The sequence below is a fragment of the Channa argus genome, chromosome 14 (genome assembly GCF_033026475.1).
Source record: "Channa argus isolate prfri chromosome 14, Channa argus male v1.0, whole genome shotgun sequence".
Lineage (NCBI taxonomy): Eukaryota > Metazoa > Chordata > Actinopteri > Anabantiformes > Channidae > Channa > Channa argus.
In genome coordinates this window covers 2,062,704-2,085,221 of record NC_090210.1, presented here as the reverse complement: position 1 = coordinate 2,085,221, position 22,518 = coordinate 2,062,704, and the positions used below count along the sequence as shown (strand labels likewise).

Here is a 22,518-nt window from a genome sequence, read left to right as displayed (position 1 = left end):
ACTGCTGCATTAATGCCTTTGAGTTTTGCTTCTTCTGATTTATATTGAATGTTTCTCCAATTTCCTCAACATATTGACTGAATGGTCATACAGAGACATTAAGGTAGACACACACAGTCTGCTTTACATTCGCAATGCTATAAGGCACCTTCATAGCCAATAAACACTGTTTTACTCATTCATATATATATATCTATATATCTATATCTATATATATATATATATATATATATATATGGCTCATCAGGGTCCAAAATAGGGCTTAGATAAGGTGCCCTGTTTGCCAATCTCTCAGGTCCCAGGTCTCATCACAATGCTTGAGATGTTGGTGGAGAACCTAAATGAATTTATAGAGGCTTGAATCGAACACTAGCTCCAAACTATTTTGTGGAAGCATGATTACTTTTTCTGTACCTTTTCAGCTCAGAGCCCACTACCTATAATGTATAGTATCGGTCTTTGCAGATTCCAATTGTCTCTCAATGTACTGATCACCACGCAAATAGCCCTCTGTTTCATCATGACAATTGAGAGGTTCATATTTCAACCTAATAGTCCTGTATAACTTTAACCATCTATCACAACCTCATTCCATTGCGGTTTCAGTTAATACGCGCTTCCCTGCCAAGTGGAACATTTTCTAATGATGCACTCTCACACGAAAACAAGGCAAGCCAGCCCTGGCTCTGCATCACTCACTAATGCATCCATCCATAATGTGTTCATAGCAGTCTGCCTAAAGCAGACAGCAATGACTACCACTAGGCAAGAACATGAGAGGGTTTATGGGGAAGGGCGCAAGATACAAAGCCTAAATGGCCGTGATAATCATGAACAAAGTCACCGCCATCAAAAAACTGTATCATCCTCATAATAACATCTGTAGATTTCATATCATTACCAAGAATACTGGGAAACATCTACAATGGATATCTCAACAATAGTGGTGGTGGGAGTCACATCCAAAGACATTATCGCAGTGAGCCTGACTTTGTAAGATGTTGATAGCGTGGTCTAATAGGTGAATGTAAAGCCTGATGTAAACACCATCCTAATTAGAAAGACCTTTCAGTTCCTTCATTTTATGCAGATTGAACTGGTGCAAATGCTAGTGTCATTATCCTGTAATCAAGTACTATTCAGTTGACAGTGTCGTCTTTTAAAATCCTGATTAGAATGATTAGAACAAGGATCCAATGTTGCATTATTTCCCCTCTCAGTTTATAAATATATACACTTTTAAAGCTAACTGAATAATGAATCTAGTGAGAGTTCAGATGAATGCATCTACGTCGAAAAAGATTACTTCAAAAAACAGATCATTGTGGTATTTTAAAATATAATTAGCATGTTAAAAGGTTTGTACGTCTTTGTAATCATTTTCTTTAAATTAGATAAATGATGATTGCAATTTTGTTGAGCTCCATACTTCAGACGAACTCGGAAAAACTGCAACACCTCACCTTTTCTTTGAAGAAATGTTCTAAAGATTTGTTTCGACAAAAATATTTTGTGCATATTGTTTCTTATGCTGAAGCTTACTTTATATGTTGTTTTCAAATTAAGACTACTCAGAATTTCTCTTCTGCACATGGGGCAATCTGGACTACAACTACAATTAAGTAGGACATGCCAAGTAAACTTCTCAAGCAAACTAATGATTTTGGTATTTGTTTTTCTCTGGATTGGCATTTTGAGTAATCTGGCAAACCCTTCAAAAACATCAGTGATGCTTTCATGTTAGCACATAGCTAAAAAATAACAGTACATCCGTTAACGTTAGTCCACATCATGGCTAAATAGGACACACTAAGCTAGTACCATTTGTTTTCAGCTACAACTTCAACTTTTCCTCAGTTATTTAGTTATCAATAACTAGGTGTTTACAGTCACACAACATACTTTAAGTGTAGTTGTGGTCCTATCAGCTGCCTCTAAAAACGGTAGTACTGTTAATATACATAACAGTCTAACATATCAGTCATGGGGATATTTTATTTGATATGTTTGAACTTTTCAAACTGATGATTTTACATGCAATTAATTATTTTTAGAATGCTGTATCTAGGATTTTAATTAAATAGCTTAAATGGCTGGTGTGTTTTGAAGTACACCGTGTCAGAGAGGGTTTATGGGGAAGGGTGCAAGATACAAGGCCTAAATGGCCATGAGAATCATGAACAAAGTCACTGCTGTCAATAAACTGTATCATCCTCATAATAACATCTGTGGATTTCATATCATTACCAAAAATACTGGGAAACATCTACAATGATATCTCAACAATAGTGGTGGTGGGAGTCACATCCAAATACATTATCACAGTGAGCCTGACTTTGTGAGATGTTGAGGTGGGACATGTAAATAAGACTGCTTCTGCAACCAGAAACAACTTTACTGTTAGCCATTTACAATTAAGTGAGAATTTGAGATCTATGATATATTCACATCTGGTGTATTTTGTATGATAGCATCAATAGGCTCTAAAATACATAGAGTCTGTTTTTTGTTTTTTTACTGACAGTGATGTGACTTGTAGAATCAGGGCGACCTGTCAGGTAAATTTAAATTATATATAAAATTTATAATATATATATATACACAAACACACACACACTCAGATACAGTCCACAGAAGGTGCATTTATTAAACATAATCTAAACATTACAAAAAAAAAAGTTTGATTCCATATGCAGTTTCTGTAAATAGTTAAAATGATTAAAACTTGATCCGATTTGCTGACAGGATGTGAATTCCATTCAGTGATAATTGACTCGCTTTGGGCATTGAGTTTGATTTTGGGTCTTTCCAAAAATAGTGTTCAGGTGCTAGAACAACTAGAACCATGTTTAATAGTAATGAACCAATGTTGTGAAAATAAATGCAGCATAATGGCGCCTTTGCATGGGGATTATTGTAACACTATACAGTTGTAGCTCAGTCTGGGCAAGACCCTAAACCCCCTAACAGCCCATTCCCCTCCCCAGCTGTGCAGTGCTGGTCCAAGCCCGGTAGAAATTGGGGAGGGTTGTGTCAGGAAGAGCATCCGGTGTAAAAACTGTGCCAAAAATCAACATGCAGACAATGATCTGCTGTGGCGACCCTGAACTCACGGGATAGGCCGAAAGGATTAAAAGAAAAAAAAGTTGTCCTGTTCGCACCTATGAACATATCCAGGCTAATTACTGTACAGAACCTTACACAGCTCAGATTTACCATTCGCCATTTATAGGACAGTTTTCTAAAAGACATTGACTCAGTTTGTCTATAATGACGTGCAACTCCCCCATCTAGTGGATACGACCGGTTTCTCTCTATGAAAGAATTTGATTGAAAATGGAGAGAATCAGCTGTTGTGCATTTATTTAAGTCAACTATCTTACAAAGCCACTAATTTCTAGGTTTGAAAATCGTCGTCGCATGACAACCGAGTGTCTTTACTTGGAGCTTGTGTACTTGGTGACGGCCTTGGTGCCCTCAGACACGGCGTGTTTGGCCAGCTCGCCGGGCAGCAGCAGCCTCACAGCGGTCTGCACCTCCCTGCTGGTGATGGTGGAGCGTTTGTTGTACTGAGCCAAGCGGGACGCCTCCGTGGCGATCCTCTCAAACAGGTCATTCACGAAGGAGTTCATGATGCTCATGGCTCTGCTTGAAATGCCCGTATCCGGATGAACCTAAGAAGACAGCCAAGTGCGTGCGTGTTAGCTTCGACACGGGAAAGAGCGAGGCAGCAGGAAGCTCGGCGCGCGCGAGCGCGAGCGCTCTCTCTTCACCCACCTGTTTCAAAACTTTGTAGATGTACATGGCGTAAGTCTCCCTTCGTTTGGCTTTTCTTTTGCCCTTCTTCTCACTCGAAGTCTTTCCCTTCTTTTTGGACACGTCGTTACTCATTTTCGGAAACGGTGGGTGGAACACAAATGGACCCTGACGATACTGAGTAAGTCACGCTATTGTAACAAGTAGCGCAGGATCAATTATTCCGCATTTTGGCTGTTGGCCGGTGTTTATGTAGCGTCTTTAATTAGTGACTCATTTAACTCAGCTGTTGCGCTAAGGAGGGACTCGCGCTCCACATTAACGTTGATAATTATCGACTCCTTAGAATAAAGCTGAAGACACGTGGGCTCCCAAACGCGTTGGCGTCAGCTCCGTAATATTTGATGCTTTTGAACCGCAGCCATAAAGGCAGTGATTTCATAAACCGAGGACCGTTGCGCATCTTGACGCTGTCCGCTGGGTGGCATCCCGGCACCAGGTTTAAAGGCTGCATCAAGCCCTAAAATGGAGTTAAATATCTAAAGCACTTTCCACTACAATCCACTACATCTTCCATGTATCTTGTACGTTATAAAATGTTGTTGGCATAGGGTTCATTGAAAGTGGCACATTTATTTGGAAACTTGAATCCCGTGTTTTGGCAGGTTACTCTTGATTCACATGTAGGCTTGTACTATTTTCAGAGAGATTAATGTACACTGAGGCAGTGGATATTAAAAATGTATGGTATTATGAGTAGGGCTGGATTAAAGCAGGCAATGGCTGCATCCCCAAAGCCCCAGGTTTAGTTCATCTGATTTTAAATTTTGTGTCTGTCACAAATGCCAGAGATGTTTGGGAACTTGCAGTCTTCAGGCATTTGTATCTAGAGCAATGCTGTGTTATCATTTTAAGGGAAACTTTTTACCTGTAGCCTAAACTGTTTAAAATCCACCCACTATTTAGCAACTGCCAATATTTAGTTGTCATTTGTGGCTTCTTTGACAAAACCCATCTTCAACATATTCACAACATATACTCTAACCAAAGGAAAGCTTCTAGCTTTGCATCATTATGTGCGTGTTGTGGGGGTTGGTTTTGGAGGTAAAGCCATTATGGGTTAGAGTTCCTCTAACGGGTTCGACTGCTTTCTTGATGTGATTGATCTAGTTTGTTCTTTCTTGTTTTCATTGTGTTTTTCTTTAGGTGTTTTTGTCTTATTTGTGTGCATATATTTACATATTTGTCGTTGTGGGGTACTGAGTGTAGATTATTGAGGAAAAAATAATGTATTATCGGGCTGCAACATACTGTAGAACATTTAAGAGATGGGAAGGGGGTCTGAATGCTTTCTGAATGCATCATACGCCTGGGCTAAGTTGGAAACACCAATTCTCAGCTTTGCCACTAATAATTTCTGAGCCCTGGTTAGCGTGAGGCCTTTTTTTTTTTTTTTTACCAGACTTGTGATCTCGCAGATGGCTCTGTGCTATTCCACACACTCTGTGCCCAAGGCAATGAATAGTCTGGCAAGTGAGTAGGATGCAAAGCCCCTGCATCCAACTTCTTCAGGGAGACACTTGGGATTTCATCTCTCTTGGGCTTCGCTCAGAGGCTGATGAGGTCATCATACTTGCCGTGCTTTGTCTTAGTGGACTCGCCTAATCCACCTGCCATTTTCTGCCTGCCTATACCTCACTTCTGGCTCTGGCCACCTTTGGATCTTTAGACTGTTGGGAATGCAAAACTTTGTGGTGTCTGTCAATGAGTTGCTAGTAAGTATAAATAAATGTTTGTTTGTTTTGTCATTCAGTTTAATTCATTAGATGCAGGACAGTGGCAGGAGCACAAATAATATTATCATCTGACACATCTATTTAAATAGCTGAGCACTTTATTATATGCTCAGTGTTTTCTTTAAACATGCTACTAAGGGCTCACTCTACTTTTGGGCTGGATCCATAGAATAATCCAACTTGCACTAAATGTAAAAAGGTAATGCAATATCCCTCATAGTGGCTTCTAAAAATATTAAAATCCTAGAATTTTTTTCACACTTTATTGTGTTGTATTAAAAATAAAGCTAAAAACCTGAAAGAGCTTTGGGTGTGCATGGAGGAATCCCTACAAGCTTATCACATCTAGATTTGAGAAGTTTATCCTATTTTTCCTCGCAGATCCTCACAAGCTCAATCAGATTGGAGAGGATTAGTCTTGGATCTGCATTCTTCAGGTCTCTCCAGATGTTCGGGTGGATCTGAGGTTTGACTGGGCCACTCAAGAACAGAGTCTTATTTGTAAGCTACTCCAGCATTGTCTTCATGGTTCAGGTCCTTGTTGTGCTGACAGGTGACTAATGACCCCAGTCACTTTTTCTTGTGTAATTTATCTTTAAGGACCTGTATTTAGCTGCAATCAACCACCTTCTCTCAAGTCTACCCGGTCTCTTTGGCAATGCTGATAAGAAGGACCCCCATAGCACGATGCTGTCACCAGCATCTTTCACTATTTGAAATGGTATTACACTTAATAAGCAGTGCTCATGTTTTACAGTTATTGTCTCATCAGACCAATAAACCTCTTTGCTCAAGCTCTCTATTTTTCAGCCTGTGTAGTAAACTCCAAACAGGCTTTGGCTCCATCTAACCACTTTACCATAAAGACCTAAATGTTCTAGTGTTCCTGATATGTTTTACCTAAATGTCTAAGTCTACTATAAGTAGACCAATCACAGGTGTTGGGGTCTGCGTCACCACTACGTGTTATTACAGTTCTGGGGGTTGTATTTCGTCTAAGGTGTGGGATACTGCACGGGCTGTGGCTGTGCTGTATCACGCATGACCTGCACCAAAGTTTTAGGACAAGAGTATAAATGAAGCTCTAGGGTGACTACTGGATAGGTGGTGATCTACTTTTGGTTGTGAGGCCTTCTAAAGGAAAAGACCTGGTGTTTCCAAACTTGTATCATTTGACAATTATTAAGGACACTTAATAATTATTAAGGGGCGACTGTGGCGCAGGAAGGTAAGTGCAGGAGAGCCGTCGTCCACCAATCCAGCAGTTGGTGGTTCGATCCCTGGCTCCTCCGGTCACATGTCGAAGTGGCCTTGAGCAAGACACTGAACCCCAACTTAATTGCTCCCGGTGAGTGTTGGCCAGCTGCATAGCAGCTCCCCCATCGGTGTGTGATTGTGTGTGTGAATGGGGGAATAAGAAGCAGCGTAAAGCAGTTTGAGTGTCGAAAGGTAGGAAAGTGCTACATAAGTGCTGACCATTCTTAGCACACTCAAAACAGGTATATTTGCCCTGATCAATTCTTTCACATAACTTGATCAACAGATTTTCTTGATTGTTTCCTTCATAATTAGGTTTTTGTACTAAACTTTGTCCAGTCAGCTTAGTTTGCCACAGATAATCTCCAGTCATTTTGGACAGGATGCACCTGACCATAATTTTTGAGTACCCTAATGAATGACATGATTAATTTTTGTAATTGTTTTAGGACAATTCTAAGAACATATTTTCAGTTTGCCAATACAGGCTACTGAGTTCAGATTAATCGGGCAAAAATTTTCATGAGGTCTGAATACTCTTTAAAGCAATTGTTCGATTTTAAGGTATGAAGCACACTGTATAGTTATGGCAAACCCCTAATAGAGTGGAGCTTTGCAGCTTGATCCTGAAAATGTATTTGCTTTTAAAATGCACTGGACTGCGAGCTGCAAGTATTTGCTTAAATAACATATAGATTTTCATCACAGGCAATTGCTGCAACACTTCACTGACCCTCACATATGCTCCAGGATTTACAAAAGAACTGGTAGGTTTGTGTTGGTAAATGACAGCAGTAGTGTTACCAACTTAGTAAGTAATTAGTATAGTACTGTAGTGCATCACCAGTCCTGTGTTAAGGGTCTTGGACTTTTTCCTCTCGTCTCAATCTTCTCTGCCAGTGTGCAGCAGATATTGAGCAGTAGATTACATATGAAGCCCTTATCTCAGACACTGTTTATGCAAGGTCATTTGCAGCAGCTGCCACACACATTACTGTAGCCATTGCTTGATTGGATTGTAAAATCTTTTTCGCTATTGTCTGGCAGATTTCCACCATTTGGGTGCTACATATGTGAAGAGAAGATTTGGAAAAAAGGTGAGTGTTGCTGTAACATCTGCTACTGTGCTACATTGTCTGACAGTCACAGAAAGAGAAACATGTTGGCTGTTGATCACAGCTTTTTATACTGTTGTATTGCTTAAGGCTGAAAGGAGTGTTTTATGTTGTTACAGAAGGAATTGTGTTAAATAGAACAAAGCTTAGCTTAACACCTGCAGTGATTACTCTGTAGTGGCTAAATGCACAGTTGTGTCACACTCCCTACACTCTAGCAAATATTTAAGCTTATTTTTATGCTGCTCATTATTGACTGAGCAGTTCAGACCAATACGGACTAAACTGTTTGGTTTATTTAGGCATAAATAGAAAAGTGTGTGATTAACCACAGATACCTTGACTTTATTCTGTAAAGTGCCCTGAGATGACTGTGTTGTGAATGGGTGCTATATAAATAAAGTTGAATTGAATTGAATTGAATTAGATACACACTTGTGTGCATTTCTGCAGACATAGTAACTACCATTGTGAACAAAGTAGTTGTGTCATATAATTTAGGCTTTTCAGATCTTACACTAACTAATGTAGAAGCTACTACTTGAGGAAAGATTGAATTGAAACTGATACAATCTTTTACTTTTTCCTTTGGCATGATAAATATGCCATTCGTAATGTGCTGGTTCATGTATAACTGCTACACATTGTACATAGTTGTAAAGAGTCACACAGTCTAACCACCAGTTCAAGTTGCCTTTATTCTCCATGCATTGCAACTGCTATGTTCGGTATGTTACTATATCGAGCCTTCCAGACTTTGTGATGTATGTGCTCTTAAATGTCGACTGCTTTACAGCCAGGCTTAGTTCCTAATAGGGTGATCTGTAATGTGAGGTCCTTGCCAAATCTGCATAACTTGGGCATCACAAAGAATGACTTACTGTAATTGCTCCTTTTAGCAGTCTCTGCCCTACCAAATGCTTTTTAGCTGGATCAGGTGTGTCCAGACAGTCAGGAGCTGAAAGATACCATTTCAGATAAGGGTGAAGTGGGGGGAGCACAAAGTGAATTGGTATCTTCCAACGTCTGAGTGGCCGACTAACTGAATACACCTGATCCAATGAAATAGCAGTGCATTTGATTCACAAGCATTCAAGTGGACGTTATGGACCTGGAATGAGTACTACCGATGTTTGACATTGCATCAGTTATGAAGACTACTAGATATTTTTGTTTGCATGGAATTTTTCAGAACATTAGCTTGTACATAAAAAGTAAAATTCAGAGACCTACAAAAGAATCCAGTGCATAGCAGCACCTCAACTGTTACTCCTTTTTAATATTCACTGTATTGTGCTGTGCATTCTACCATCCACTTGAAACCCAATTACTGTGGAAAGGTCCATAATTTCATCCAACAGTTGCAGTTAATGAGTTTGAAATGCAAGTTTCCTTCTGATTACAGAGGAAAACTTTACTAAAATGTAAAGAGAATGCAAATAAATGTAGCATCAAGAGTATTTGCATTCTTTAACTGTATATGGAGAATAAATGTCAAATGCAGATTTATGCAACAACAATAAAATAAATCAGTATACTGATATAAATATGTAAATAGATGTTGTTGTTTTTTTTACTAGAGACAGTTCAACTATTAATAGTTGTCTGTGTTTTGATAACTGTTGTCACAGAATTTCCCTTTTTTTTTCACAAAAAATCAAATAAAATTTAGTGTTAGTATTAAGTAGTGTGCTATGTATACTCATAAATGGATTTACGTTCTACTTCATTTTTCAGATAGAGTAGTACAGTATATAAAATATACCAAAACCACTGAGGCAAATTCAAACTTGTTTTTTGTTTGTTTTTGTTTTTTTGGTTAGTAAGTATTGTTTAGTGTATTGTTGCTTCTTATCAAGGGATTTTTAGTTTGTCAGTATTTGTCAGCAAAATTGAGGAACCTGGCTACGAACACATTAAAAAGTATTGGATATATTTGAGTGGTCAGGTTGTCATGAGTTATTAAGTGGCTCAATCCTCTTTTGTTTTTATTTTTCTGCTTTAAAAGGTATGAAGAAAAAAAAACGGTAGGCTGCCGTCAAGCAGTTTTGAAATTTCAATACCTCAGACATTGTTCTGGTAGACTTATTCTAAGTCTTAGCATTTCCTGTCAGCTGAAAATACTGTGATAGGTAGATTCGAAACCACAATAGTTTATCACTTCAGGCATCATGTTGCAGTTCCACAAGTGAGCAGTTTTGAAATTGCATCTCGACTGTGACAGAGTGTGGTTGGCATTGCATTTCTCAGAAGCTTATGGATAAAATGTGTTTTTTTTTTTTTTTTGTAGTTTTACCTGGATTGCAAACGTCTATAGTGTTAGGGGTTGCTATGGTTTTATTTGCTTTTTTACTGAGGCAGAATATTGATTTAATCCGCAAGGGCTGTGGTCATTCTCTTTGCAGTTGACCTATTGTTATGAAAATAAGGCGTCCCCGGGGAGCCAGGGACGGATAATCTTGTTTGCTTGTAGGACAAATTAAAAGGTTTCTCACAATGCTATGCTAAACATTCAAGTCCAATGAAATTACCAACAAATTTACTGGGCAAATATGTGAAATGCTTTGAGTTTTTTTTTTTTTTTTGACCACTTGAAACTCCACAAAAAACTTAATATTTCACTAATGCTGTGTTAATAAAGGATTCTATCTATTTCAGTATCTGAGATGAATCAGTCATATATAATTGGCAAGATATGATCTAATAGGTTGATTGGGGCAATATTTCTTTTAATATTTTGCATTGTTCTTAAAAGGTTCAAATGGGGACGTTTCTGGAACTCCATTACGTATGTGAATGTAATAAACACGCAACCTGTGGAATTCTTACATTTGAGTAAGCATGTCGACGGCAAAGGCTGTAGGAGCAGATTAGAGAATAATAACACAGTGAAGGTGCCGTCCAGATTGAAAGACTTCCCCTGTGAGCATAGACACAAGCAAAGCAGCCATTCAGCAGTGGGATGGATCCTGACTACTAAAGAGGAAGAGAGAGAGGGAGACTGAAAGAGAGAGAGCAAGAAATGGGGGAGTGGTGGGAGAGAGAGGAAGCGAAAAAGAGAGTGAAAGGCTCCACACGGCAGAACATAAATCTGTACGTTAAAAGGACTAAGGCTGGAGGTCTCGAAGCGGTTTTATTGGTTATGCTGGTGGGGGGTGGCCATAAAGCATCAAGAGGTGGTCTTGCCTGTTAACTGAGGATCTGTGCAAATAAGGAAGTGGAACCCGTGGAAGCTTTGAACGCCGGTTGTCAAGCACAGTGGCGGGCTGGTTGGAGGTCTGTGACCCCCCTCATTTTCATTTCGGGAAAAGAAGACAAGCGCCAAAAGAGACGAGAGAGAAAAACAAAGGTGGCAGCGAGGGACCAGTGAGCCATTTCTGTCTTTATTACCTCCATTCACAAAACCATTGCATCCCATTATCACAGCGATGTAGAGGCATTCTCTCCGATTGGAGGAGGAAGGGTCCCATTGACTGCTGAGCCATAGCACCTCTCTCCAAACGCTAGCCCTTTTCATTGCAGTTCTCCCCCCATTTTTCCGCCTCTTATCCCCACATCTGCTGCTTTCTCAGTTCTTCTCTCTTTTCTTGTACCTTGTATTCTTTTCCCTTTTCACACCACTCAGGAGCCATTTACGTTTTGGTAGAAGTGGGTGTTTCTGGAGCTGTCATTGTGTGTGCTGGTGCTACAAAGGACAGCTGAGTAAGGGAGTGAGAGACACAACTTGGACATAATAAAACAGGAGCCAGGAAGAAAAGGGGGGGGGGGACCTGAGCCTACAACCACTGCAAGGTGAATTGTGATGAACAGAACAGTGATACAGAGACTGACAACCATTTTACGATAGCTTTTTATTGAGACCACTTCTTTAGGTAATAAAGAAGGAGTGTGCCAAAGCAACGCTGTCAGTTGGATTCTGCTATTGCTGTTGCTAAGCAAAGTCTCTAACCTAAAGTTCTTGGGAGACAGTATCGGGTACCACTTTGCAGTCATGAAAGGAAGCTCAGAAGAAAGCATTGAGAGCACCAGGCCCTCCAACCTACAGGCTTTTGCTAATATATCTACCCTACATGGCATGAGTCACATATTCGCCTATGGGCACATGACATTCCGACGGTTTCTTTGGACTCTTTCATTCCTGGGTTCACTGGGCTTATTGATGCTGGTCTGCATGGATCGAGTGTCATATTACCTGGAGTATCCTCATGTCACCAAGCTGGATGAGGTGGCAGCAACAAACCTCACCTTCCCAGCAGTTACCTTCTGTAACCTCAACGAGTTCCGCTTCTCTAAAATCACCAAAAATGACCTCTATCATGTGGGAGAGCTCCTGGCCCTCCTCAATAATAACTACCAAATAGCCAACCCACACTTGGCTGAGCCCGAGGTTTTGGCTGCCCTAAAGGATAAGGCAAACTTCCAGAACTTCAAGCCCAAACTGTTCAACATGACTGATTTCTATAATCGCACAGGTCATGACATTACCGATATGCTACTGCAGTGCACCTTTCGAGGAGAGGATTGCTACCCAGTGAACTTCACCACAGTAAGTAGCCATGTGTCCAAGCGCTTAACATGCTGTACTTTGTACCGTGTCTGCTGTTCTGTTTTCCTGCTCGATCTGACCAGTTTTCTGTGAACTTAAATTGAGTTTTACTATGGCTCATGCTGTATATTTGAAATGCATTGGCTGTTCAACTGTTCTGTAGTCTGGTGTCAACGTGCTAGTTGTTGTGCAGTGTTGTTAGTAGTTTCAAGCGGTTATTTGTGGTGCTGCATTGCATATTGAACTGTGTGCTAAGAGTATTAAACAGCATTAAACTTGTGCAAAGAGGAAGGTCCTGAGCTGGAATACTGAAAAAGACTTGTCATTTGTGCTATTAGTAACTGGCTTTAAACATGGCTTGACAGCCCAAAGGGAAAGGAAATTATTTTTGTGTTGTGTGTGTGTGTTTTCCTGTGTTTCCTCAAGTGGTTACTGAGGTCAAATAGGTGTGTTAAGCATGCACACAAGCAGCTGTTTTAGCAATGACTTCTAATGCATTATTGCTTTTTTTTTATCAAGCTGGAGTCATTTTGCTGTAGGTTATCATTATGTCTGGGTTTCAATTGGGGGTTGATTCTGATGTTTGAAATTCATCAGTGCTGCTTTTCTTTTTAGGTATTTCTTCTCGTTATATTTACATAAAGTGTGCACATTTTGTTGCATCTGCAGTCTTGAGTCCTATAAAAGCATTTCAGAAATCATTCATAGAGGCTGTACAGTATGGTAATGGCAAACAGTCTGTGCTTTAAATCATTCTGCACTCCATTTGGCTTTCCGTCCAATCACGGATAACTCTCCATTTACCATGCAGTATGAATGAAGTTTACTAAACTGGAAGCTGTCAAGAGTAAATCCATATGCATTTAAAAAACACTGAACATTGTTGAAAATGCTTAATGTATGATAAAGGGTTAATTATAGGAGAAACTCTGCTTTTTCATGTGTATATGAGAAGTCAAAAAAAAAATGTTAAAGCAAAAGCCATGATTCAGGTGACAACAGTATATCTAAATAGAAAGTCACACATAAGTACTGCTGTGGGCAGCATGGTTGTGGAGTGGTTAGTGCTGCGGCCTCACAGCTAGAAGGTCCCTGTTTAAATCTACCTGGCCAGCTGAGGTCTGTGTAGAGTTTGCATATTCTGCCCATGCTTGCGTGGGTTTCCTCCCACAGTTTAAAGACATCCATGTTAGGTTAACTGGTGACTCTAAATTGCCTGCAGGTGTCAATGTGAGTGAAAATGGTTGTGTGTATGTCTCTCTGGACTGGAGACCTGTCCAGGTTGTACCCCGCGTCTCGCCCAGTGACAGCTGAGGTAGACTTTAGCGCCCTGCCACCCTAAACAGGATAAACAGTTACAGAAGTCAGATGGATGCATGTCTGCTGCTGGATTGCAGAGTATTTGAAATGTGGCTGTATATTCTTAAAGGCTGACAGTTAAACAATATTATAAAGGAGTTAGTATAATAGCTGTACTTATTGTCTTTGTATTTGAAAACAAAAAGACCCCATATAACAAAAGCCTCAGCCTCCATTTAATTAGTTGATAAGAATTACAATTCAACAGACGCTTTGGAAAAAGCTAAAAGTGCGATTATATTAGTTGTTGCTGTTAGTTTAGTGGTGTTTATCCCAGATTTGTGCCCGATGTGATTGTGCTCCTTGTTCTGTCATGCATCATGTGTTCCTGCTCTCCAGTCCAGGGAAGCAAGTTTCAGTTTAATCAGGATGTTTTGTTACTGTTAGCCCGTTTTATTTTAGTGAAATAAAGAAGCAAAAAGCAGTAAGCAAAGCTCTCCCTCTCTTGGTCTGGATTGCCTATTATTTTATTATAAAGGGGAAAAAAAACACACACAAACAGCCCAGGCATAGATTACACTGCAATATCAGTAGTTGGTGCCAATCTTGTTTTAAGTCATTTTATCATACTTCCTATATGCTATATATTATCTCTTAAAATGCAGGCTTGGTGGAGTAACACCTCATCAGTTAGTTACTCATCACGCAGTTGAGTCTGCAATCTGGACCACTGCAATCTTCAGTGTTGATCCAACGTCTTCTCTGCTGTATGAGGCGATAAAACACTAATTTGATTAATTTGATAATTCATTAATTTAATGATTTACAATTTGTTTCAGAAATATTGTTGCAAAAGTTTCCAATTTTAATTCTGAAGCAGCATCCAAAAGTGAAACAAATCATTCAAGGGAAGCTATTTGCTGCTGTATTGCTTGATGCTTGCCAGAGCAAATACAATTATTTTGGTTATGGCGTATGTTAACCTTGTTGTTGTTGTTGTTTGCAAAGCTGATGGTCCAGTAAACTATATTTCCCAGCTGAGCATGAATTGCTGGTGGCAGATTTGAACAGTTGTTAGAACTTGGTGCGGCAACTTGTTGTTACAGCCATCCATCACTGTGGTAAGCTGTATAGATAGAGTGGTAAAAGCAGTGTCACACCATGTTGCATTATGCTCTCAGTGGGGAGAGATGTGTTTGTGAGGAATTGGAGAAGTGCCAGTATGCCATACCCATCAGCTGTGTGTTTGGTGCTGCATCTGATAATAATCTCACATACCTAACTGCAAACACTGTGGCTTGCTCACTATTAGAGTAGCTGAGTTCATAACCTGCTTCGGCATTGAAAAATACATCTCTGCCACTGTATATTAGAAATTTGCAGAAGAAAACACAAAATCAAGACATTCTTAATATACAGGTTGTATTTGATTGACTGGTAGTTAAACGACTATGTTGCTTTGATCTCTAAACACAGACTTCTGTGGTATTTAGAAGACTACTGCTTGAAATTTCCAATTATTCAAATTCACCCTCAGACGTGATGAGAGGAAGATTTACAATGCAAAGGACTGTGGGAGTGATGAGCTTTGACCTTGAATAAATGAAGTAAGAATTACATTAAGTCCGGGTTATGATGCAGTTGGGAAACACAATATTCAAAATGTTTTTCATCGTAATGGGTAGGTGGGTAGGGGGAGAATAGCAGTTTGTATTTCCAATGCCATTAACCACTTCAGTTCTTTCAAAATGATTTAACTGGGCACCTCTAACAAAATCCATTTGTCTGTGGTCCATGCAAGGCCAGTTTTGAGAACATTTTGCACTAAAATGTTGAAATGAAAAATAGCCACATGAGGTTGTCAAACATATGAACTATCAAAGAAGTTAACTCTGTGTCCTGTCAGTTCTGCAGCACAGGCCAGTACAAGGTCAGTGCAGGCAATTTCAATTTTGAAATAAGCTTTTTCCAGCGCAGTTGTTATCTTTTTTGAATATCCTCATCTTAAGATAAGTACCTTATGAGCTCCCACCCCAAATGTGGTTAAAATCCTTCCCCTGTAAACTTACTATTCAGAATATTAAAATGCATTTGACACAGTCCCCTTGTATAGGTGCAAAAATCTACCTTCATCTATGAAGTGAGACAGATCTACCTCTGACATCCCAATAAAAGTTTCTTTCAAACCCTATTATAATTGTAATCCTAAAACCTTGGCTAAGACTTCTTCATAGTCAAATCACAGTAGGATTAACCATATTTTAATTTTTCATTTTCCCACACTCAGTAATCCACTTAAATAGATTACTTAAATTTACTAAGGATTACATTTGTTTGTACAGCAGATTTTTATTTTCGAGTTAGAATTTAAACCTAAATGGCTGTGTATCTGTCCACAAAATGACCATTTTTTTGATTTATTCTGGTCCAGAGAGAAAACATGTGCAGCCTTTGACACAGCATCTAAATTGTACCTCTCTCAATGATAGACTGCAGCTAACGAGCAAAGAGGTCGGTCATTATAATCTGAGAGTGTGGATGTAGTGCTCCATTCTTAAGTCTTGACAGGTCATGACAAGTCCCTCTTGGCTACATTTCTGACCATTTCCGACAGAGTTTTTAAAATCACTGTTCATTATCACATTTTGTTGAAACTCAGTCTTTACAATGGGAATTCCCTTTCATTTTATCCTCTAAATGACAGCAGGTGCCAAGAGGATGAAACATATCTACAGTCGAGAGAAGAATGACTGACACCGTGTGACTTATGGATCTTCACAGAGATTTAAGTTTTAGGCAGAAAGCCTCACAAGTTGGAGGATCATTTTCCCTCTAAATCAGTTGATGCCACAGCCAGATAATATATCTGTGAGGCTTAAATGTTGTTGGCTTATCACAGCTACTGTATGTCAGCAGTGGTGATGGCAGATTTGCACAAATAGAGTACACAGTGCTGTTAAACACTTGAAGTAATTTATATTATTGTTTGTTGAGAAGGTTCTTTTGTTTACAACACTGTGCACAGCTGAGTTGGCAGAGTAAAATATCACAGTTCAGCAGATGGTGATGCAGATTGTTATTAATATGTGTAATGACCAACTGTAAGAAAGATTATACAATATATTGTTGTCCCCAACCTCTGTGCTGATGAAATTTAGAGACTGCTAGAAATAAGGACCCTAATTCTGAAACCCAGTTGCTCCAGGCTACATGTCAAAGTGTCCTTCGACAAAACACTGAAGCCCAAGTTACTCATGGTGGGTCGGTTGAGCTCCTTGCATGGCAGCGTTCGTCATTAGTGTTAATGGGAGAATGAGAACCAGCATTGTGAAGCCATTTGGATAAAACTGCTCGTTCATTAATTAGAGCCAGCTCCGAGCTGTGTACCCCTCAAGAAATCATGACAGATTTTAAAAAAGCATAAACTACAGATGAAAATTGAGAAGGACTTTACTTTATTCCGATATCCTCTGAGTGAGAGCCAATCACTATCATTTTGAATGTGAAGAGAACCAAAGCTGAGAGTCAGTTAAAGGTAAAAGTATTATGTAAAAGATAAAGGAATAGCTTTGCCAATGTGTCCACACACACACACACACACACACACACACACACACACACACACACACACACACACACACACACACACACACTTCTTCCTCTGGTAAATCCAATAGCAAAAGCAGTTAAATTCTCTATATAGCCAGTCACTATTCTTTGTCTCTCTGCTGCTCCGCAAAGTAGGTTTATGAAAGTTTTTGTTATTAGCATTAGCATTTGTATTGTTATTATTAATGCTAATAATTTGTAGCTGCTGCTCTGGACTCATACCCAACAACATAAAAGATGTTAATAATAAAAGCTGCGTAGAGCTAAGGGGATTTGCAGAGTTTCAAACTTGTTGTTTGAACTGTTTTAAATATATTCAGTGCACATGCTCTGCCTTTAGTGTCAGCTGTCTGAAAAGCCTGCACTGTTTCGCTATCACAACTTCTGTACTCCCAAATATTGGTGTTGGCTAACAAAGACCAGCACCAGTCAGGGTCCAATCATTGCACATGCTCAAACTTCTGTTTACATATCTTCTTACCACATAAACTGACAAATAGAGGTCTTTTTCTGCAGTTATGAACAGTACAGCTGGCACTGGCACATGGCACCTTTATGTGCACATAGAGAGATATAAAGTACGAGCATGCAATAACACTTCTCAGAGCTACTTTCCATGAAATAGAATTTGCAATGGTACGACACCAAATCCACAAACTGCTGTGCGAAACCTAAAGTATTCATTTGCTGTTAAGTGGATATGTGGGCAGACTTTGTGGGAAAAAAAAAAACAATGATCAGAATTCAGCTGGTGGGAACAAGTACTCTTTAAATCTGCATCATTTAGCTGATCAAATAAATAAAAAAATTCGATGTGTCCATGGTGCACTAGAGGCGGCTCAGCATCATCAACTAATATGGAAACATTAGTTGATGGAGACATTCAGAAAAGAAGAAAAACAAGTTCCTCCCCTGAAAACTGTTTTGAGTTTTCCAAGAAGTGAAGAGTTTGTGAACTTAATAGAGTGTAGCAAGCATAATTTGTATGAATTCAGAGGGACACATGGAAAACAGAAGAGCACAGACCACCTGATAACTTGTAAATGTGTACTACATATAAAGGTGCAATGCACTTTTGAAATGAAAATCTTTGAGCACCGCTATATCCTTGCCCTTTTTATGAGTTTTAAGGGATCTAGACTGACTTCATGGGGTTTTTGAATTATGCGGATTTAAGGCAATTACTGATGGATGTAGTGTAAATGCACATACGTGTGTTAAGAATCAAATCTTATGTCGTCAAAAGTCGTAAATAAGTGAACAGAAACGTGATTAATACAAAGACACACATAATTTGTCCAACAAGCCTCCTTCAATCCCATTAACGTGTACAGGTACATACACATTAATAATGGGTAATAGTTTAGAAAGGAACGGCATTATGAGCAGCATTGTGTGCATGCTCAACTTCATTGGTTCAAGCTTGTGCAGACATTGCAGCAGCCCTGGGACCTGCAGTCTAAAAAAGAACATTTTGTGTTCTTTTTACAAATAATCGACCTCATGTCATCCTAGGGCATGTTTTGCTTTACTTAATGTGAATCCCCAGTCCCCTTATACGGTTTACAGCCTGGCTTGTAACACTGGGGTCTAAATTACTTAGAGTGGAGAATAAAATTATGCAGAAAGAGCAAATATCTCTGTGTGTGCGGTAAACAACAGTTTGTCTAAGAGGTAGGAAAAAGAAGGGAATGATTTTCCTTTGCTGTCATTTAATTCACGAGTATTAAATGAGATCTAAAAATAAATGCACACTGCCGTGGAAGAAGAATTTTAAAAAAGGGAGAAACTGCTGTAGCGATGTAGATAGTTTGCCAGGTTATGACCTATATCCACCTATGGGCATGGATTTAACTTTTACCTTGACTAACAAAAATAAGCCAGAGATATATCATCATAACATGATTGTCTGCAGCTGTGCTGTATGAGATGGACAATCGTTCACGTAATCTATGACGTAAGAGCTCATGGGAGACTTTTATTCCCTGACTTTAACCTTTAAACAAGTGCATTGTCCCACAATGGGGAGATGCAAGGACCTAATTAAAAAAGGACCACATTTTAAGGACCAGTGTCCCTTCTCATGCTATTGTTTCCCAACCCATAAGCTTTGTAGATGTATAGTTAAACCCATTGTTCCCAAAAGGTGTACTGCAGTACACAGTACTTTGTATGTAGAAAGGAGTGCATACAGAGGCAGAGTCAGAATTTCTGCTGGTATAATTTCCACATGCTTCCACATAATTTCCGCACCAAAACATTTGAGGCTCAGACTTTCAGTAGCTATGTGTCCTCATTGTCAAAGATTAGGCAATAGCTCAGTTGGTAAGGCAGTTGACCATGGACCACAGGGTCAGTGGTTCAATCCCAGCTACATGTTGAAGCGTCCTTGGCCAAGACACTGAACCCCAAGTTGCTCCCGGTGGGTCAGGTGAGCACCTTGCATGGCAACCACCACCATCAGTGTGAGTGAATGGGAATCAACATTTTAACATTGTAAAGCGCTGTGGATAAAAGTGCTTTCATCCAAAGTGCTTCTGTGACCCCAGGCTAAACCACAGTTTAAAGTCACACATAATCTTTAAACAGTCTCCTAAACAGTTCATCGGCTTTCGGCTTGTCCCTTCAGAGGTTGCCACAGTTGAACGTGTCATGCACGTTGATTTGGCATGAGTTTCTACGCCGGATGCCCTTATTGCCGCAAGCCTTCCATTTTATCCGAGATCAGGACCGGCACTAAGGTGGCCCGTGGGCGACTGTGGCGCAGGAAGGTCGAGCGGTTGTTAAACCCCAACTTAGTTGCTCCCGGTGAGTGTTGGCCATCTGCATAGCAGCTCCCACATCGGTGTATGAGTGTGTGTGTGATTGTGAATGGGTGAATAAGAAGCAGTGTAAAGCGCTTTGAGTGCGAATAGGTAGAAAAGCGCTATATAAGTGCAGAACATTTGGTGGCTGGGAGGGGCCACACCAGGTGGGGTGGGATTTAGGCCTGCGGCCTTCTGCATCCCAACCCAATGCTCAATCAAATTGCAACATACTGCTCAATTCACATTCACATTTTGTAATGTATAATGACGACAAATCCCCATTCCATAACAACAAATAATGGAGACAGAGGTGATGCTAAATATTTTAATTCATACAAGTAGCTTTTATCTTGCTCACACCCTGACATCAGCAGTGACTGTTTTTCAGTGTGACAAGTTTTTGACTGACTTTTATTGTCACCTCAGGAAGGCTGAGACAGTCCAACTTGACTGCTGTTCCTGTCCTTTCTCCCAACATAGGGTTGGCTCCTCTCATCTGCATTCCAGTCAGGGTGTCTCGAATGAGCCTAATCTCTGCCAGAGATTGCCTTATGTCACAGCTCAAATTTGACATCAGTAGATATCATTAGTTATTACAGCCTACTGCTCTAGCAACCAAATAACAAGCCTGCCATGAAATATTCTTGACTCATGGATTCATGGTGTCCTATAGTAATGAAAACTTGATTTTTTTTTTTTTTTTATGAATTTAGATTTGGCAAAAATGAATCCTTGACAGCATGTCATGTGTCTGGTGATGATTAGTGTGTGTCCATGTTTAACTTTTTGTTATCTAAAAAAATGATTGTGCTCACAATAAAACCCAGCATATTATTCTTTGATCATCAGTACAAACTAAACAAGTAATTACAACTATTGTTTCTACGTTTTCATAGTTGTTGCTATTACAGGTGTTGCTTTTTCTGCCTCGCTTTAGTCCTTTGTCCGAAATAAATGTGGGTGGTACAGAGTGACTTAGTAGTGCACTAATTATCACAGCAGTGATAATTAGTGCACTTGATATTTACTAAGGTTCTTAAATCATGTATACAATACCAAATTATGAGGTGCAGTATGGAGAACCAATGTGCATTAGGGTTTATTTTTGTTTCAATGAATACATTTTTCAATCATTTGTATTCGGGATCAATTCTGTCCTTGTGTTGGCTGACAGACCGACTGTTTTCATTAAAACCCTGAAACCAACACAATAAGCACCGTTATAGTTACAAACAACATAAAACTAAATAAGACTGAGAAACAGAAAGAGATAGAACAGAGAAAAGCGAAGTAGCTGAAAGAACTCGATCATATTAAGTCATTTAGTCACAATATATGTTTTGAATGTCAATATGATTTCAGCCATGTATGCAGCCCTCGTTTCTGTGATTACAAATAACCAGGGTTAATCAGCAAGATATATATAGTTTTATAATTTTCAAAATTGAAATGCTCTTAAATCAAATGTGTTTATCCAGTATCAGATCACATTCTCATAACATAACAGTTTGACACTACGTTTTGTAAAAGGAAAAGACCATGACTCAGTTTGCTTGAGACTATACTGTTATGAATTTATGATCAGTGTTACCTCAGGTAAAGTGATATTACTGGATGAAATTATTTGCATCATTATTGTGAAAAACACAATCATTTATACTGTAACCAAAGTCTGATCAAGTATAATTTAAATTCACAACTTGTAAGTGTAGAACAGATATATGGAAGGTGATGTTACTTTTGCTAAACAAGCATTTCTATATTTTTTGATGTTGCTTCAGCAATGTGAGCATTTTGCACCTTGTATTTGCATGAGTGCTTTTTCCATTAAACTAGAGAAACACAATGAGGAAGCACAAATGAATATGTCTCTGAGTAAATCGATTCTGCCTCTTACATGTTCAGAATATTTAATAATTTCCCGCAGTTTTGCCCAGAGCTTGAAATGAGCCTTTTGCTTTAGCCCCTTTGCATTTGAGTTTGTCAAACCACTAATCATAAATCATTTCACTTGTCATTACTTTGATTGTGACCTGCAACACAACATTATAAATACGGCTAGGGTCCTTAACTTATACATATAATTTCTATGTCGTAGTGGTTTGTTTATCCTCAACGACTGGTTACTTTATGGGAAAGACAAGCTGTGAGCATATCCTGTGTATTGTTCAAGCTCAATTACAGTGACAGAGTAGCACTTTTCCCATTTGAAAGAACTTTAAATATTTCCACCCACTAAAGTCTTGCTAAAGATTAACAGTTTTTTTTATGTCTGTTTTCAATCAATAGCCTTATACCCTTATGAACAGTGAAACAGTTTTGTAACATGTCGT

General features: G+C 39.2%; 2 protein-coding genes across 3 annotated transcripts in view; one reads left to right on the top strand and one right to left on the bottom strand.

The window, feature by feature from the left end:
• Positions 1-2,643: 2,643 nt before the first annotated feature.
• On the bottom strand, positions 2,644-4,543 carry zgc:92591 (uncharacterized protein LOC436997 homolog). Its single transcript, XM_067528739.1, has 2 exons — positions 3,778-4,543; positions 2,644-3,674 (listed from the first exon to the last, which is right to left on the bottom strand). Exons 1-2 carry the CDS (start codon positions 3,889-3,891, stop codon positions 3,438-3,440), a joined length of 351 nt encoding a protein of 116 aa, XP_067384840.1. The 5' UTR covers positions 3,892-4,543; the 3' UTR covers positions 2,644-3,437.
• A 6,268-nt stretch (positions 4,544-10,811) lies between these two features.
• The window catches only part of asic1c (acid-sensing (proton-gated) ion channel 1c), an 82,702-nt gene continuing 70,995 nt past the window's right edge, over positions 10,812-22,518 (top strand). Inside the window, exon 1 of one of the 2 annotated variants that reach the window (XM_067528734.1) lies at positions 10,812-12,470. In XM_067528734.1, the coding sequence (XP_067384835.1) occupies positions 11,916-12,470 (555 nt within the window). In that variant the 5' untranslated portion in view covers positions 10,812-11,915. The remainder of the gene's footprint in view (positions 12,471-22,518) is intronic. The other variant, XM_067528733.1, reaches the window with a different exon arrangement.

What these genes read in the sequence shown, in the direction of transcription:
- zgc:92591 (XM_067528739.1), bottom strand. Translation starts at nt 3,891, where the DNA reads ATGAGTAACGACGTGTCCAAAAAGAAGGGAAAGACTTCGAGTGAGAAG. An exon ending in TCTACAAAGTTTTGAAACAG is followed by an intron (nt 3,675 to 3,777) that starts GTGGGTGAAGAG and finishes CTGTCTTCTTAG; the next exon opens with GTTCATCCGGATACGGGCAT.